Source organism: Stegodyphus dumicola, chromosome 4 (assembly GCF_044657685.1).
Source record: "Stegodyphus dumicola isolate Sdum_Otavi_A_Nest chromosome 4, ASM4465768v1".
Lineage (NCBI taxonomy): Eukaryota > Metazoa > Arthropoda > Arachnida > Araneae > Eresidae > Stegodyphus > Stegodyphus dumicola.
In genome coordinates, this window is record NC_140771.1 from 222,801,628 (window position 1) to 222,820,403 (window position 18,776).

An 18,776-nucleotide genomic window follows, 5' to 3' on the forward strand; every position below is an offset into this window, starting at 1 on the left:
GTGAAATTTTTCTAATGTATGAGAAAAAAGGGTACTTTTCCGTTTCGCCGGCGCAAATTTCGCCAAGCAGACTTTATTGACGAAAACATACAGTGTACACATAAAAAATGTTAACAAATGTTAGTTCTAAGCATTTTTTTATTTTGAAGGCATAAGCATTTTAATATGGTCTAAAATTTTGTAAAAAGCCAATAAATAAACACAATAAATTTGTAAAAAGATATTAATTTAAGAATTTACTATGCTTTCATGGTTCAACAGCCTAATTCGCCTTTTCGTATCACCTGACTCCAAGTGATCTCATCTCACGTAAACTACACTGAAAAATCTAATTCTCTCAGTAATTATCTACATTAATTTCAAGTTAAATCTTAATTTCGAATACAAGTTTAAATGCAAGAATTATTTCACTTCGTACCTATAGCTTACTCAGAAATTATGTAAAACTGCAGTGCTTTACTTCACTAGTGCATTTTCATTAGAATGGATGAATTTAATATTTAACCTTGCTTTTTCTGTATTTTCGCCTTCGGGTGAGCCGTATGATTGCATCCTAATTGACTATATTACCATGAATGGCCTTAGGGCATAAAATAGAACTACTTGGTAAAAAATCTATGTAATTAATTATATGCCAGTATTGAAAGAAACAATCAAGCTGATAAAAAATGGCTGCGAATTGTTTTGAAAATGAAGGTGTAAAAGGTTACCAGCAAGGATATTACGTTTGGCATCAATTGTACCATTATTGGCGACTTTAACGCCTGCGCCTGGTAAACGGAAAAGTACCGAAAAAAGCTGTGTACATGGATATAGTGAAGAGTGTGCGCAATCCCATTTTTGTGCAATTCTGGGGTGCTTTTTTATGTAAAAATAAGTCGACGTGTACATGGTTTAGTGATATTTTAATTAAATGATAGTTATTTTGTGAATTTTATGTTTGTAGGAATTTGGTATACGTTTTAGTTGAAGTAAACATGCATGGAAGTAATTTAAATATTTGACACTAAGTATTTGTAACCATTTGTAATGTTTGCGGTATGAATTCGTTGGTGACGTTTATAATATACAGTCAAAAGTCGTTAATCCGGACTCGTCGGGACTTCGGCGATTCCGGATTATAGATCATCAGTTTAATTCTGGTAAAATGGCATGCAGAAATTATAAAATTAAAAATATGAAACCGTAATTTACGAAATAAAGAACAATTATGATCTAAAGGGTATCAAAATTTACAAAAAAAAGCAGTTGATCTTTACAATATGGTAACTGGTAGTTTGGCGACATTTTGGAGGCGATAAAGGTTCCTACCTGGGACTTTGGTAATAATGTGAGCAGTACTCAGTTCCGATTACGCATTATTTTGCGTGAGGGAAATGAGAGATCATGGGATATGTCATGTGATATTAATGGACGAATTACGGTTCTTTAATCGGAAAAGGGGGGAAATCGGGAAAAAATCTTTAAATTTTGTATTTAGCTTTATTCTGTGTTGTGTGAAACAGTGTTGGTTAATTTTTGGATACCATGCCCCTAACTAAAGTGAATTTGAAGTGGGTATTTAGGCATTTTGTGATAAAGACAAGTTTGCTTTTTATTTAGCGGAGGAAGTATGGAGGAAAAATTCGCAGAAAAAAATCTTTCAATAATTTTATTGAATGAATTAGAAAAGTGTATTCGCCACATAATCAAGATTCTGAAGAAGATTAGGTAAGTTAGTATTTTTAATTATTTGAGGATATTATTTTTATGCATTGTTCTAAATGTAAGGTGGAAAGGAATTTGGTATTATTGGGAAAATTTTTATTAGCAATGATTTAGTTTAAAGTAATTAGGATTGTAAGGTAATTTTTATTAATTTAATGTATGTGCTCATTTATTATTTTAAGTAGTGTTTTTGAATTTAATTATATTTTAATGAAATGATAGTTATTTTGTGAATTTTATGTTTGTAGGAATTTGGTATAAGTTTTAGTTGAAGTAAACGTGCATGGAAATAATTTAAATATCTGACACTAAGTATTTGTAATGGTTGCGGTATGAATTCGTTGATGACGTTTATAATATAATAGATGATTTAGAGGTAAAAGTTTTTGGATATTTTATTTATTTTATATGTGGAAATGTTCATATTTGGAAAGGGTAAATACTTTTTCGCGATCAGGTAATTTCATATATGTTCTTTTTACCGGGTTTAAAGATTGAGAAAATTGTCATGTATTTTCGTGAAATTTTTCTAATTTAAGAGAAAAAAGCAGTGTACATGGATATTGTGAAGAGTGTGCGCAATGCCATTTTTGTGCAATTCTGGGATGTTTTTTTAAGTAAAAATAAGTCGACGTGTACATGGTTTAGTGATATTTTAATTAAATGATAGTTATTTTGTGAATTTTATGTTTGTAGGAATTTGGTATACGTTTTAGTTGAAGTAAACGTGCATGGAAATAATTTAAATATCTGACACTAAGTATTTGTAATGGTTGCGGTATGAATTCGTTGGTGACGTTTATAATATAATAGATGATTTAGAGGTAAAAGTTTTTGGATATTTTATTTATTTTATATGTGGAAATGTTCATATTTGGAAAGGGTAAATACTTTTTCGCGATCAGGTAATTTCATATATGTTCTTTTTACCGGGTTTAAAGATTGAGAAAATTGTCATGTATTTTCGTGAAATTTTTCTAATTTATGAGAAAAAAGCAGTGTACATGGATATTGTGAAGAGTGTGCGCAATGCCATTTTTGTGCAATTCTGGGATGTTTTTTTAAGTAAAAATAAGTCGACGTGTACATGGTTTAGTGATATTTTAATTAAATGATAGTTATTTTGTGAATTTTATGTTTGTAAGAATTTGGTATACGTTTTAGTTGAAGTAAACGTGCATGGAAATAATTTAAATATCTGACACTAAGTATTTGTAATGGTTGCGGTATGAATTCGTTGGTGACGTTTATAATATAATAGATGATTTAGAGGTAAAAGTTTTTGGATATTTTATTTATTTTATATGTGGAAATGTTCATATTTGGAAAGGGTAAATACTTTTTCGCGATCAGGTAATTTCATATATGTTCTTTTTACCGGGTTTAAAGATTGAGAAAATTGTCATGTATTTTCGTGAAATTTTTCTAATTTATGAGAAAAAAGCAGTGTACATGGATATAGTGAAGAGTGTGCGCAATGCCATTTTTGTGCAATTCTGGGATGTTTTTTTAAGTAAAAATAAGTCGACGTGTACATGGTTTAGTGATATTTTAATTAAATGATAGTTATTTTGTGAATTTTATGTTTGTAGGAATTTGGTATACGTTTAAGTTGAAGTAAACGTGCATGGAAATAATTTAAATATTTGATACTAAGTATTTGTAATGCTTGCGGTATGAATTCGTTGGTGACGTGTATAATGTAATAGATGATTTAGAGGTAAAAGTTTTTGGATATTTTATTTATTTTATATGTGGAAATGTTCATATTTGTAAAGGGTAAATACTTTTTCGCGATCAGGTAATTTCATATATGTTCTTTTTACCGGTTTTAAAGATTGAGAAAATTGTCATGTATTTTCGTGAAATTTTTCTAATTTATGAGAAAAAAGCAGTGTACATGGATATAGTGAAGAGTGTGCGCAATGCCATTTTTGTGTAATTCTGGGATGTTTTTTTTAAGTAAAAATAAGTCGGCGTGTACATGGTTTATGTGTATGTGTTATTTTGAAAAACGCGTAAGGAGTATGGTATTGTGCACTTTTTCCCAATTTTGCAGTGAATATTTGTCATGATTAAGCAGTTTTGTTTGATAAAATTTCTAGCATAAGTGTAATTCGGCTAGTAGATTGTTGGAAGAAGTGTTCAGTAGATAAAAAGAAAAGAAACATGTCTTTACTTCGTGAAGACAAAATGGCGGCGGGGAAAAAAATAGAGGGTTGCTGAAGGAGAGTTGGTTGCCAAATTTTCGCCAAGTTACCATAATGTAAAGATCAACCAAAAAAGCTTAATATTTATTTGTTTACTTTATTAAACATTTCTTTCAATGTAAGTTAAGTTGCTTCGTTTTTTATGTGATAATACATTCTCTTTAATTCTATAAACAGATATAATTTCTTGTTCAGTTACAAAGTTCCACTGTTCAAGTCCTATAACTGCTGTGTCGAGAATACCGACTAATTTGTCAAACGAAATTTTTTCATTTTCAATAACCTCTGTCACTTTCTTCGCTATCGGAAGCGAATTATAATGACGAGGAATTTGATTTAAATCATATCAAAGACCGAGTACATCGAGATAAAATACTACATTTAGTAAGGAATTATAAGCCAAATAAAATAAAAACATCTGCCGTGAAGATACGGATGGTGCTGACAGATCAACTTCCAATTCATTGCACGCCGCCACGGCGTTAAAGATAAACAAAGTTTAGATAAACAAACGTTAAAGTTTAGATAAACAAAGGATATGCCTTTATCCAATTTTTGCTGCAATTCCACTTTTTGTTTAATGGACTAAAGATACTTTCGTATATGTAAAGGATATACAAACTTTCGCTTTGTATATCCTTTACATATTAGTAAATATATATCGGAAATTCTATTTGACATAATCGAAAGTTCAAGCTTACTTTTATAAAATTGCTCTAACAGTTTGCAAAAAATAATAATCCGGATCCAATTCGAAGATTAAGGAGCAACGCAATCTGCAACATTAACTGAAATAGATAATTAGATAATTTTAGCTTAGCTTTTCCCGTCCGTTATACATTAAACGCGCATTCGTAAACGTATTTTGCGCACGTGCACACGCAAATTCGCAGCGGTATTCGCAGCGTCAATGCGACGCATGCGCAGAAAGTTTGTAGCTTTGAGGTCCGGATTATAGATCATTCCGGATTATGGGTGTCCGAATTAAAGACTTTTGACTGTAATAGATAATTTAGAGGTAAATGTTTTTGGATATTTTATTTATTTTATACGTGGAAATGTTCATCTTTGGAAAGGGTATATACTTTTTGCGATCAGGTAATTTCATATTTGTTCTTTTTACCGGATTTAAAGATTCACAAAATTTTCATGCATTTTCGTGAAATTTGGTAAAATCCTAGTATACGGTGCAGCCTTGGCACGATTTTAAAAATTAATCGCCAACACCAAAAACGACCTAAACAATGTCTATGTACTATACACTATATACATACCCAAACAACGTCTATGTATATACTATACACTATATACTAAGTATAACTATATATATTCTTTGAATGACCTGTTTATTACTCATCGTATATGTCGTATTTTTATTGCTCATCATAAAGTTGCCAAAAGTAGCCAAATCCCGTGTGCACAGTATACTAGGATTAAACCTGAAATTTTTCTAATTTATGAGAAAAAAGCAGTGTACATGGATATAGTGAAGAGTGTGTGCCAAGCCATTTTTGTGCAATTCTGGGATGTTATTTTAAGTAAAAATAAGTCGACGTGTACATGGTTTAGTTATATTTTAATTAAATGATAGTTATTTTGTGAATTTTATGTTTGTAGGAATTTGGTATACGTTTCAGTTGAAGTAAACATGTATGGAAATAATTTAAATATTTAACACTAAGTATTTGTAACCATTTGTAATGTTTGCGGTATGAATTCGTTGGAGACGTTTATAATATAATAGATAATTTAGAGGTAAATTTTTTGGATATTTTATTTATTTTATACGTGGAAATGTTCATCCTTGGAAAGGGTATACAGTCAAAAGTCGTTAATCCGGACTCGTCGGGACTTCGGCGATTCCGGATTATCGATTTTTCCGGATTATAGATCATCAGTTTAAATCTGGTAAGATGGCATGCAGAAATTATAAAATTAAAAAAATGAAACCGTAATTTATGAAATAAAGAACAATTATGATCTAAAGGGTATCAAAATTTACAAAAAAAAAAAGTTTAATATTTATTTGTTTACTTTATTAAACATTTCTTTCAATGTAAGCTGTTTAAGTTGCTTCGTTTTTTATGTGATAATACATTCTCTTTAATTCTATAAACAGACATAATTTCTTGTTCAGTTACAAAGTTCCGCTGTTCAAGTCCTGGAATTGCTCTTTTGTCAATTGAATTTTTTTCGTTTTCAATAACCTCTGTCACTTTTTTCGCTATCGGAAGCAAATTATAATGACGAGGCATTTGATTTAAATCATATCAAAGATGGAGTACATCGAGATGAAATACTACATTTAGTAAAGAATTATAAGCCAAATAAAATAAAAACATCTGCCCTGAAGATAAGGATAGTGCTGACAAATCAACTTCCAATTCATTGCCCGTGGCGTTAAAGATAAACAAAGTTTAGATAAACAAAGGATATGCCTTTATCCATTTTTTGCAGCAATTCCACTTTTTGTTTAATGAACTTCGAAATATACTTTCGCTTTGTAGATCCTTTACATATTAATAAATATATATCAAAAATTCTATTTGACATAATCGAAAGTTCAAGCTTACTTTTATAAAATTGCTCTAACAGTCTACAAAAAGTAATAAGCCGGATCTAATTCGAAGATTAAGGAACAACGCAATCTGCAGCATTAACTGAAATAGATAATTAGATAATTTTATCTTAGCTTATACCGTCCGTTATACATTAAACGCGCACTCGTAAACGTAGTTTACGCACGCGCAGAAGCATATTTGCAGCCGTAAAGGTCTTACGCTCATGCGTCAACGTGACGCATGCGCAGAAAGTTTGTAGCTTGGTTTGAGGTCCAGATTATAGATCATTCCGGATTATGGGTGTCCAAATTAACGACTTTTGACTGTATACGTTTTCGCGATCAGGTAGTTTCATAAATGTGCTTTTTACTGAGTTTAAGGATTCAGAGAATTTTTTTGCATTTTCTTGCAAATTTTTGTAATTTATGAGAAAATAGCAGTGTATATGGTTAAAGTTAAGAGTGTGTGCAATGCCATTTTTGTGCAATTCTTGGATGTTTTTTTACTTAAAAATAAGTCGACGTGTAAATGGTTTATGTGTATGTGCTATTCTGAAAAACGCGCAAGGAGTTTGCGATTGTGCACCTTTTCCCAATTTTCAAGTTAATATTTGTCATGATTAAGCAGTTTTGTTACATAAAATTTCTAGCATAAGTGTAATTCGGCTAGTAGATTGTTGGAAAAAGTGTTCAGTAAATAAAAAGAAAAGAAACATGTCTTTACTTCGTGAAGACAAAATGGCTGCGAAAAAAAAAATAGAGGTTTGCTGTAGCAGAGTTGGTCGCCAAATTTTCGCCAAAAAATCGCCAAGTTACCATAATCCATAGATCAACCAAATTTTTTTTCGACATTTCGAAGTTTAAGCTTGAAATGTCTCCAAACACATGGTTTTTGCACCTGTCTTCAAAACATGGTTTTTGCACGTGCAAAACCATGTTTTGAAGACAGAACTTAAGTTAAAAATCCAAAACAAAAATTTAGATAGCAAAAACGTAAAGGTCCTAAACAAAAATATTTGACAAGAATCCATGTACACAGATAGCGATATGTCTTAACTTCAAAAACGAATTGCACATTCTAGGTAGCAAAGGAATCTATGAACTACGCACACCTCACTTCAGTAAATTAACATAACAATAAATTTCAATGAATACCATGTACACAACATTCTGTTTAAACTTAAAAAACATCTACGAATTGTACAATCTAGGCATTGCACACAAATCAACAAAATAAACTAAACTAAATTACAAATAATTCAAAAAACAACAATAAGAACAGAAATTCATAGTAAAAAAAAAAAAAAATGAACATAACATTATACAAAATAAAATGCACTTACCATAATACATCCTGAATAAAATTCCGCCAGTCACACAACGTCTCTGAACAAAAGTGCCGTGATTTTGCTATATTACATGTCTTTCTGAGATTCAAAATTTCGAAAGTAACGATAAAAACTTCCTCCAAAGTTAACTTACTACACGGAAACCGCAATCCAAATCTTAAACTCCGCTGACAGCCACATTGTTTAGCAGCAACCATTTGACTGCAAATTCACACAAGAACTATCAGAAATGCCCTTCTTTGTCCAAGCATAGCAGCTTTGCATTTCGGACTCTGTTTTAAAAGTCTCACAGAAATTAAAAAAATACAGTTCAGTCCTCATAAACACACCGGTGAACAAAAGCCTCGTTAACAACTCCAACATCGTACCTTTTAATACTAAATTTACTTTCTACACAATCTAAAATACGCAACTGAAATCTTCTCACCACGTCTATCATTGCAACATAGGCCATTTCAAAACACGCACGACACGAACCAACGAGCAATTAAACCACTCCAGCAAAAAATTTTTCAATGTCAACAGGGTTGCCGTACAACATCGTGCCAAAAACCAGTGCAAAACACACGTTGCTACATTTGGTGATATTATGGTGCATATAAGAGTAGAGCCAGTGTCTTGCGTGGTACAGCAAAATCAGTGCCAGACAGTGGCTCAGCTGACAGCCCAGTACAGTGCAGGTACAAGTGCAAGAGTTTCGGAATGCACAGTTCAGCGGACACTGTTGGATATGGCACGGCGCAGCAGATGTGCATCTGTTGACCAAGCGCCATTGTCAACTATGCCTACAGTAGGCCCGGGAACATCGAGACTGGGCCATAGATAAGTGGAAGACAGTTGCTTGGTCAGATGAATGATGATTTCTCATTCATGACCTCGATGGTCATGTCAGGATACGCCATCTTCCAGGCTAACTGTTGCACCCTCCCTTGTACAGCAGGTCATACACAGACTCGCAGTGCTCTATTTTTATTGGAGTGGTTCGAGGAGCATAAGGATGAATCCCATTTAATGTCCTGGCTACCTAACTCGTTGGATCTTAACCCAATAGAGCATATTTCTGATGTCATGAAGCGGCAGCTCAGAGCTCAGACACCATGTCAGAGTATCTCGGTTGCACGACCCTGCTATGACATTTGGTATGATCTGTCTCCAGTCACTTACCAAGAACTTGTGGCATCCATGCCAAGGCGTGTTGCAGGCCAAAGGTCACACATGGCATTATTGAGTAGGTGGTCATGATGTTTTGGCTCTTCAGTGTGTATATATGTATAAAGTACATAATTTTGAGCTTTGAATTTTGGGTTTTATTTTGGATTAATAAGATGCACTGCATTTTTAAGAGTAAAATTTACAACAGTTCTTAAAGTTTATTATACCCCTGTTTAAGAAGATGGTATTAGATTATCTGATCAGCAATTTTAGGTTTAATTAAGTGTCCCATTTGTAATTTCAGGTTTAATTCATTTTGTGGGTTATTGTTTATTTGACTATAAATTGAAATTAATCAGTTTGTGAAAGTTGCTAATGAAATGTAAATTTTGGTATTAATGAATTAGCTGTTAGTAACATTTATCACATTCATTTTAATTATAAAATGAAAGATTTAAATTCACTAAATCCTTTCTAAGATGACACTCTAGTTTCCACATGATTTTGATTTTCTGTGAATGGGGAAATGTGACTATCAGTGCTGGAGATTTATACATAATGGACTTATCCAAATTCAAAGTTATTAGATTCTGTTAAATAAAAATACTTATATAGAAGTGGGATATATTGGTTTGTTAATAATATTTTGTTAACAAAATTATGAATTAATCGCAAACATAAGTTGAGAATAATGTAATAAAAGAAGCAAGGTTTAAGAAAAATTTATCCTGTAAATAATTTTTTGCAGTATTCTTAATGAATAATATTGTAATATTTTATACTGTAGAATTATGAGAAAGGAAAAAAGGAAAATATAATCTATAAAATACTTACATAATAAATTTTGCTTAATAATTTCAAAATCAGTCACTGAACTTAATTAATAAGACCAGTCCGTGGAAATCTACCTGATTTTTTTTTTTTTTTTTTTTTTGGTTTAGTTGGTCATTTTTTTTAAAGTACTTAATAATATAGTAAATCATTCATCTTCTTAATGTTATCAACATATAGTACTTCGTACTTGCTTTAAATTTCCTTTGTGGTAGACTATAAGCAACACTTCCCAAAGCTTTGAATTGTTCCTAAATTTAATTCTTTTACATTTTGTTATAATCTAAGGTAGTGTTTCTCAATCTGTGGTCCTTGATGCTTGTAGCGTTTGAGGCACCTGTGGTCCCTTCTAGATTTCCAAACAAGACCAAAAATCAAATTAAATTTATTTGTACTATATACCATACTGTAGTTAAAAATCTCCAAGTATGTAAATTGCACATGACAATTGCCTATCACTTTTTTTCCAAGATTATCATTTTTAAAATAAAAATTGACTTGAGTGAAAACAAAGTACTGAAATTGATATATGTGCCAACCTGAGACCTAAGCTTACTAGCATACATTCAAACATAGAACAGCTGTACAAGAATCAGCAGGCTAATTCACATTATGTATCAACATTTATTTTTAATTTTTTGTGAATGAGATAAAGATTATACAAACTATAATAGCTCCAAAATATTGAAAACGAATATACAATTTTTCTGTTAACTTAATTACTTTATACTAATATAATATTAAATGAACTTTAGTAAATTTTGTTTTAAAAACTTAAGTATACTGGTAGTAACATATGCTAAAACAATTGCTTCCGAAGGGGCAAGAGTAGGGTGGTTCACAAAGCATCCTTATCTGTAAAAACAGTCTCCATTTGAAAAGTGTTTGAGAAATGCTGATCTAAGGTAATAATAATCCAAGATTTATGGATTTTCCAAATAAAAAAAATTCACTTGCATGTGTGTGTTGCATATATTCAGAGAGTTGTTAACTTATCCTACATCAGTAATCTCAAAAGCAGAAATGGGCTGCCACTTAAACATTGATTATTTTAAAGAGTAGTCCAACAAAACCTAACCCAAAGCAAGTGAAGAACACATGAACTGTAAAGCGATGCACAGGATAAACCAAACTGGATGTAGAAGACTTCACCTGCTTTTTATTCAGTTTATCTTAAGTCACGGGAAACTCTACTAACTGCACAAACAGGAAATAAAAGAATTAGTCTGAATGATCTAGAACAACATTATTTAATCTGTATTACAAATGAGCATGTAGAACCTGTATTACAAATGAGCATGTAGGAGAAATTATATCATAGTGAGTTAGTTACATGTAAAATTATTGTTTTACAGCTAGGAAATTGTTTTTATTCTTTTTTTTGGGGGGGAAGGGGAGGAGGTAGATTGAGACTAATTTTTCAATTTATGTAGCATTTAAAATATGTTTATTTGCTGCTGAAATTGAATAGGTGAATATATTAGATGACCTTTGCTGGATTAGAGAATGATTGTCTTAAAAAAATATATAGAGAGAGAGAGAGAGAAAAAAGAATCTTATAGTTATCATTACTAATTTTCATTTAAAATTGGGAATGCTGGTTACTGTTAGAGATGAGTACTATGAAAATAGTTATTATAAAATCATTTGATTGTAAATTGAGGTTATTCAGATTTTGGGGATGCTCAATAATAAATTATTATTGGTGTGAATATTGAAGTGTCTATAGTTGTTAATGACATTTATTACTTTACTGATTACACCAAACATAATTTTTGTGTAATTAATAATTTAATAAATATATGAATTGAATGAAAAATTTATTCAAGATAAGTTTATATAAAATATCTGGGAAGCATATAAATAATCTCTTTTGGTACTTTTCTGTTATGTGCCTGCCATACATTTTGGCAGGGTTTTTTTAATTGCAAATAGTTTACATTTGGCTAATAGTTTACAGAAGATTAATTTACAGATGGCTCTCGCACACTTAATGGTACTTTTTCATTATGAGCACTTATGCAAACTGTACTTTTCCATTATGCACATACATCCCAAAATGTGTGGCAGTTGCATAACAGAAAAGTACCTTCTTTTTAATGAATTGTTATTAATTTTTTAATTATTATTAAAATATAAAAAAGTGTTTTAATCATGTAGCCCATAAGCAAGTATTTTTGATATCTACATGAATAATAAAGAAACATTTTTTTTCCCTTTTTATTAAAAAAAGGAAAATTAATATCTAAAAAATGTTTCATAGCATGACATTTTATTTAATGCGCATTTCATGTAGTAGTTTTGAAGTGTATATATAGTTTATTTTAAAACATGTTGTTTTTCATACAGTTTGCAAATACCTTGTAATTGAGCTTGAAAGCCGATTATCTGAGACGGGAAAAACACATGATGTTATTGAAATTGGATATGAATTAGATCCTGCTGCCAGAAAGAAAAAGAAATATGCTCATTCGTAAGAAAGCTTAGTATTTAATAATATTTATGAATACTGTTAAGTTTATGAATAAATTTGGTTTTTAAATTAAATTTAATAATTAAATTTATTTCAATAATGACTTCAGCTAAAATTGATTTTTTTATTTATGTGTTATTTTCTCATATAATTTTTGTGTATGTAATATGCTGGTTTCTTTAAAATTAAATATATTTAATATTCTTGATTTTACTGTACTTTCATGTATCTTGATTTTTATTTTTTTAAAGTATCTTAAGTAATGATTTTTTTCAGTTTTTTTAATTGTAAATGTTTCGTATTTTATACATACTGAAAGAAGGATCAAAGATGTATATTTTGGTATTTAGGGAGCTTCGATTGGTTGAATCTTTAGATGGAATTTGTGAAAGATTGCTTGATTACAATATTCATAAAGAGAGAAAAGATAGCACTAGATTTGCAAAAGGCATGAGCACTACTTTTAAAGTTTTACATGATTTAGTGTAAGTATACAGAATTTTACTAGCATTTTAAGTATGAATCTGTAGTATTTTGTGGTATTTTAAATATGGAACTGCTTAAAATTTTGAGTAGTAATAATTTCTATGCATTTTAATAAACATTTTATTTTACATTATAATGCAATTTTGAACACCTATTTAACCTGTGTGGCGCAACTGCTTTATCCAATATTGAGGTTTTTTTGTCATTTGTTTCATATTTATTTTATTATTTAAAATATTGTTCTTATTTTCGTGATTGGGCTACATATTATTTTAATGAATGAAAGTTAATAAAAGCAGAAATGAAACTAATTAATTATACATATTTAATGCAAAAAGTAAGTACACAAAGTATATAAATATTATTTAAATACAGATTATTTCTCATAAACAGATGCAGAAAGCCGTGCCACTCAGTATGTCTGTAAATAAAACAAGGAAACAGATTAACATTCTTGTAAAATATCAATCCTTCAAAAGGGGCAGATGTATCATTGACTGCATCCAGAGCCCTAAATTTAAATTTTTACTATTTTTACAAACATGTATTTTTGTCATTTTCTAATGGTCTTTTTATATGTAATGGGATAAATAATTTAAGAGATAGCTGTAATGGATTGTCAATGATATATCATATTGTAATAACTTGGAGAGATTTTACTGCTTAGTTATCTGAGATGCATAATAAAAAAAGAGTCATGGCTGAGCAAGACAATTTATTTCTCGATAACTACTTTTTAGAGCATGTTTTCTTCTTTACACATCAAAACTATATACAGTCAAAAGTCGTTAATTCGGACACCCATAATTTGGAATGATCTATAATCCGGACATCAAAACTAAAAACTTTCTGCGCATGCGCCGCGTTGACACATGCGCATAGGCGTTTACGCGTGCGCCTAAGACCTTTTACGACTGCACATATCAGTGTGCGCAAGAGCAGAATACGTTTTCGCGTGCGCGTTTTATGTATGATGGACGTATAAGCAAAAATTATCTAATTATCTATTTCAGTTAATGTTGATGATTGCATTGTTCCTTAATCTTCGAATTGGATCCGGCTTATTATTTTTTGCAGACTGTAAGAGCAATTTTATAAAAGTAAGCTTAAACTTTCGATTATATCAAATAGAATTTCCGATATATATTTGTTAATATGTAAAGGATCTAAAGCGAAAGTATGTTTTGAAATCCGAAATCTGTTTATCAATTTCACGCTGCTCGGCGGGGGAAACGCTGCGCCGCGGCGGGCGCGTAATGAATTGGAAGTTGATTTGTCAGCACTATCCTTATCTTCAGCGCAGATGTTTTTATTTGGCTTATAATTCCTTACCAAATGTAGTATTTCATCTTGATATGCTCCGTCTTTGATATGATTTAAAACAAGTTCCTGGTCATTATAATTCGCTTCGGATAGCGAAAAAAAGTAACAGAGGTTATTGAAAGCGAAAAAATTTCGATTGACAAATTAGTCGGTGTTCTTGACACAGCAATTATAGGACTTGAACAGCGGAACTTTGTAACTGAACAAGAAATTATGTCTGTTTAATAGAATTAAAGAGAAAGTATTATCACATGAAACGAAGCAACTTACATTGAAAGAAATGTTTAATAAAGTAAACAAATAAATATTAAGCTTTTTCTTTTTGAAAATTTTGATACCCTTTAGATCATAATTGTTCTTTATTTCATAAATTACGGTTTCATATTTTTAATTTTAGAATTTCTGCATGCCATCTTACGAGATTTAAACTGATGATCTATAATCCGGAAAAATCGATAATCCGGAATCGCCGAAGTCCTGACGAGTCCGGATTAACGACTTTTGACTGTATACGTTATGCACCACACAATTTTATGCAGCCTTAATTTTCAGAACAATAGACAGTAGCATAGTTGGATGAGATGCATAACAAAGAAAAATATGTCATGGCTAAAGATAAAAAGACACAATTTATTTCTGGATTACTACTTTTTAGAACATATATATATATATATTTTTCTGTACACATCAGAATTAAGGGTATGTTATGCACCCCACAGTTTATACAGCTTACAATTTCAGAACAATGGACAATAACTAGCAGAGGCTAAGCGACATTTCTAAACAGCAGCGAGTGGAGTAGAAAAAAGGGGTATGCATGAGCAGAATGCTAGATATATGGTAAACTATTTCTTTAATCTGATTGGCTAAGAGCCTATGCATTACAGCAGGATTACATAAGCAGCATGAAGTGGATTAATTTTGAAAGATGCAGTCCAGTAAAATTATTATAAACAATTTCTGCTCTTAAAACAGAAAGGGCGAAATAGCTAAATTAAAAAGGGGGAATAGAAATATTGCCAGATTAAAGTTAATAGTTTTCTTTTATATTTTATATCATACACACACACATGTTTAAATATACATATGTGTAGTATTTTAAGTGCATAGATGGCACTGGTACTTTTAGCATTCGACAGTGTTTGAGGGTGAAAGGTAGGATGAGTAAGATAATAAAAAAAAACTGGCTTTTGACGACTCACCAATCTTTATTTTCACAAATATCAAATCATATTGGTAGACATTTATCCAATCATAGTTAAATACAATAATTTTTATGTACACTGGTTTCAAAAGTACAACGTAGGCATCTTAGACAAGAAAGCAAAGCAGCGTGGAGATGTTGGCATGGCAGAAACTAGGAAAAGGAATGACATGGTTGCTTGTGAAGATTATCTATACTAAGTAGGTGCATAAGTATATCTAAACTGCTATTGGTTAATTTTAGATTGTTATGTTTATGGAAAGATCTCAAATTTGGGAGAACAGATGAACTTTGGGGGGAGAGCACTAAATTTAGAATAGTCAGTTTTGAGGTTGCCAATTATTTAAATGCATAGCTGTTGTATTTTATTATATCTTACATATTTATATATATGTACACATATACACATGCACATGTGAAAATTTCTGTGTAACAGTCAAAATAAAATTTTTCTGAGAATAAAGGTCAAATGTTTGAAAGAGTTTTCCTTCAAGTAGCAACTCCACAAATTCATGGAGAAGACAACAGATAACCAAAAAAGTGATAGTACTCGTTGTGGTGGAAATGAAATGCAGTAGTTGAAAAGCAAATACTTACCTAATAAGGTTTAATTATTATGTGAAAGATTTAAATTTTTATTATTTAATAGGTTAAAAAACCTGAAACTTGAATAACAACTTATATGCATGTATACTTGCATATAAGTTGACAATTTTAAGAAAAAAATCAAACTTTGAAGTGGGGGGTCAACTTATACTCAGAACCTAAAAAAAAAACTGCCGCCACTGTTCGATGACACGTTGCCGAACGTGAATATTAAATATATCGTTCATACAGAAAAAATACAAAACTGTTATTTAGTCTTTCCATTTTATAAGCAATAAGTTGTCTCCCATGATTATTTTCAAGTGAAAAATGTTACCAAAAAAGACAGCATTTTCGTGCCCAGAAAAGTGGTTGGATGGACAACATATTAATGATTAATTGGTTTCAAAACATAAGATGCAATAAACCAGATGCCCAGATGCACTTTTACAGAAACCTTCGTTTTTGACTTAAGATATGTTTCGACCGCATTGTTCAGATGTTGTAAAAAAGCATTCAGAAAGTTCAAAAACAACACTTTCTGTGATCCCAGGAGGGCTAGCATCTATTTTGCAACCACTGAATGCCAGTATAAATAAGCCGTTTAAGGTGAATATATGCAAGTATTGGGTAGAATGGATACTAAAACCAAAGGTGGCAAGGTTAGAAAGCCGCCATAACTTTAATTGAATGGTGAGTGAAAGACGTTTGGGACATGATTCCAGCTGAAATGATAATTAAATCATTCAGAATGTGTTGCATTTCCAATAACTTGAATGGCACAGAAGATGATGCAATCTAGCCAAGGGACAATGATAGTAGCTGTGATGAAATTTATGATGACTCACTAATGACTGAGAAAGAAGAATGCAGATTCTGTCTTTGAATCAGAATTAGAAGGATCGAATGAAATTCTTGGAAAATTTTGTATATATTTAAAAATATTATCATGTGTTAAAATGGAAATAAAACAAAAAAATTGCTAAAGTGTGAGTGCAATTTTATCAAACACATCGGCATGCTATTTTATCGGCAATATCACTGCTCATGTGACAAATTTGTTTTTCCAAAAATTTGTCTCAAAAGTCGGGGTATCGACTTAGACATGGGTATATATGGTAAGTAAATAGGTATAACTGACATACACTTTTAATCTTTAAATGTTTGAGAGAAGGAACATTTTTACATTTAAGGGAATGAAAGCATATATGGTGAAAAAACATCACTAGTACTCATTGAGTTGTTACTGAACAACAGTTTATTTACATGAATTAAAAATGATAGAAAAAGGGAAGAAAAATAATCATTACATCATCACATGTTTGCTTCAGTCATTGTCTGTACACTTGTCTGCATGTTCATATAGATGACGCATTCACAATTACATCATTCAATTACAATTGCATGGTCTTTTCCTAGATAATTCATCCATTCTATATCATCATCTGCTCTCAGATAACAAGAACAAACAGTAAAATTAGATGTATAAAATGCACTAAAATTGAAAATACTAATACTATTTCACAACAAAAGAAAGTACTAAAGTAAAGCAGGTCGATGATAAGTAATACAGATAAATAGTATTGAATCTTGTACATCTTCTAATAACAGCACCTGCATAAATAAGAGAGAAATAAAAGTTATTAGTCATTTTCAAAGAAAAAAAAAAAAAAAGATTGGTAGGGTTCAAGTCCCAAGGTTCATATGAGAGAATATCCACAAAACACTAAAATTCAGGTAATATGTTCTTATGAACCAGTCCAAGGTTTCATAAATTCGGCACAAGTGCTTGTTTTTATTAATTCATCGGGGGAGGGGGGAACACATTTTTAACATCATTTGACTTAATTTTCGTCATATTGTATGGTCCGAGAAACTTGGGTATGAGTTTAAGACAAGGTCCAGATTGTGTATGCTTTATTGCCACTATATAATGAAGTTAATTTATGTGATAGTTTACATTGTAAACTGTAAGTTTGAGCCTGCACTTTCAAAATCTGTTGTTTAGCTCCCTTTCGAAGATCATCATGAGCGTTGATGAAATCTAATTGGATCTTACATTTGACAGATCTGTAGATTTTGATGGGTCAAGCCATAGAAATTTTGTGAAAGAGTCAATAACAGAAAATATATACTTATAATTTTTATGAGTACTCCTGAGGAAACCTAAATGATCAATATGATATGTATAAAATGGTACATATTGCTTGGGTATAGAATGCAATATACGTTTTTGTTTTCTACATCTGTGATTAATTAATATGCAAGAAAGACAGTTTGCAGCATAGTTATAAATTTTATCTTTAAGTTTAGATATATAAAATTTATTATTTGATGACTCCTTCAGTTTGTCTAGAAGCAAAATGTCCTTAATTATATCAGTCTGCATTGATTCTGAAACAACAAGTAGTTCGATACTGTCTACAAACTTATAAAGTATAGCAGTTTTAACACAGTAGTCATCATAAGGTTTAACTTCCAGATTTCTCTGATACCTCGAATATGATCATCTTATTCTTCAGCATTTTGAATTTTCAAAATGAGGTTATCTTGAGTGATGACCATAACAGAGGATCTGCTCAATGCATCAACATGTGTCATTTGTGTTCCCTTTCGATGTTCCGTTTTCTAGTCAAAATCTTCTACCATCAAGGCCCAGTGTGCTGCTTGTGCATTTAATTCTTTCTTGTTCATGGTAATTTTGAAAGCATTACAGTTAGTTATAATTTGAAGTGTTTACCTAAAAGATAAATTCTAAATTCTTTTAATGCTTGAATTACACTAAAACCTTATGTTCATAATTGGTAAATTTATTTTTGCCTTTCGATGTCTTTCTGTTCATAAACAGGATGTAGGCAGTCATGGATATTTGCATGAGAATACAGTCATAAGCATG

General features: G+C 31.0%; 1 protein-coding gene across 1 annotated transcript in view; it reads left to right on the forward strand.

The window, feature by feature from the left end:
• The window catches only part of CNPYb (FGF signaling regulator protein canopy b), a 32,374-nt gene that overhangs the window by 1,837 nt on the left and 11,761 nt on the right, over nt 1–18,776 (forward strand). Inside the window, exons 2-3 of the mRNA XM_085816027.1 lie at nt 12,159–12,282; nt 12,633–12,767. Coding sequence (XP_085672153.1) covers nt 12,159–12,282; nt 12,633–12,767 — 259 coding nt within the window. The remainder of the gene's footprint in view (nt 1–12,158; nt 12,283–12,632; nt 12,768–18,776) is intronic.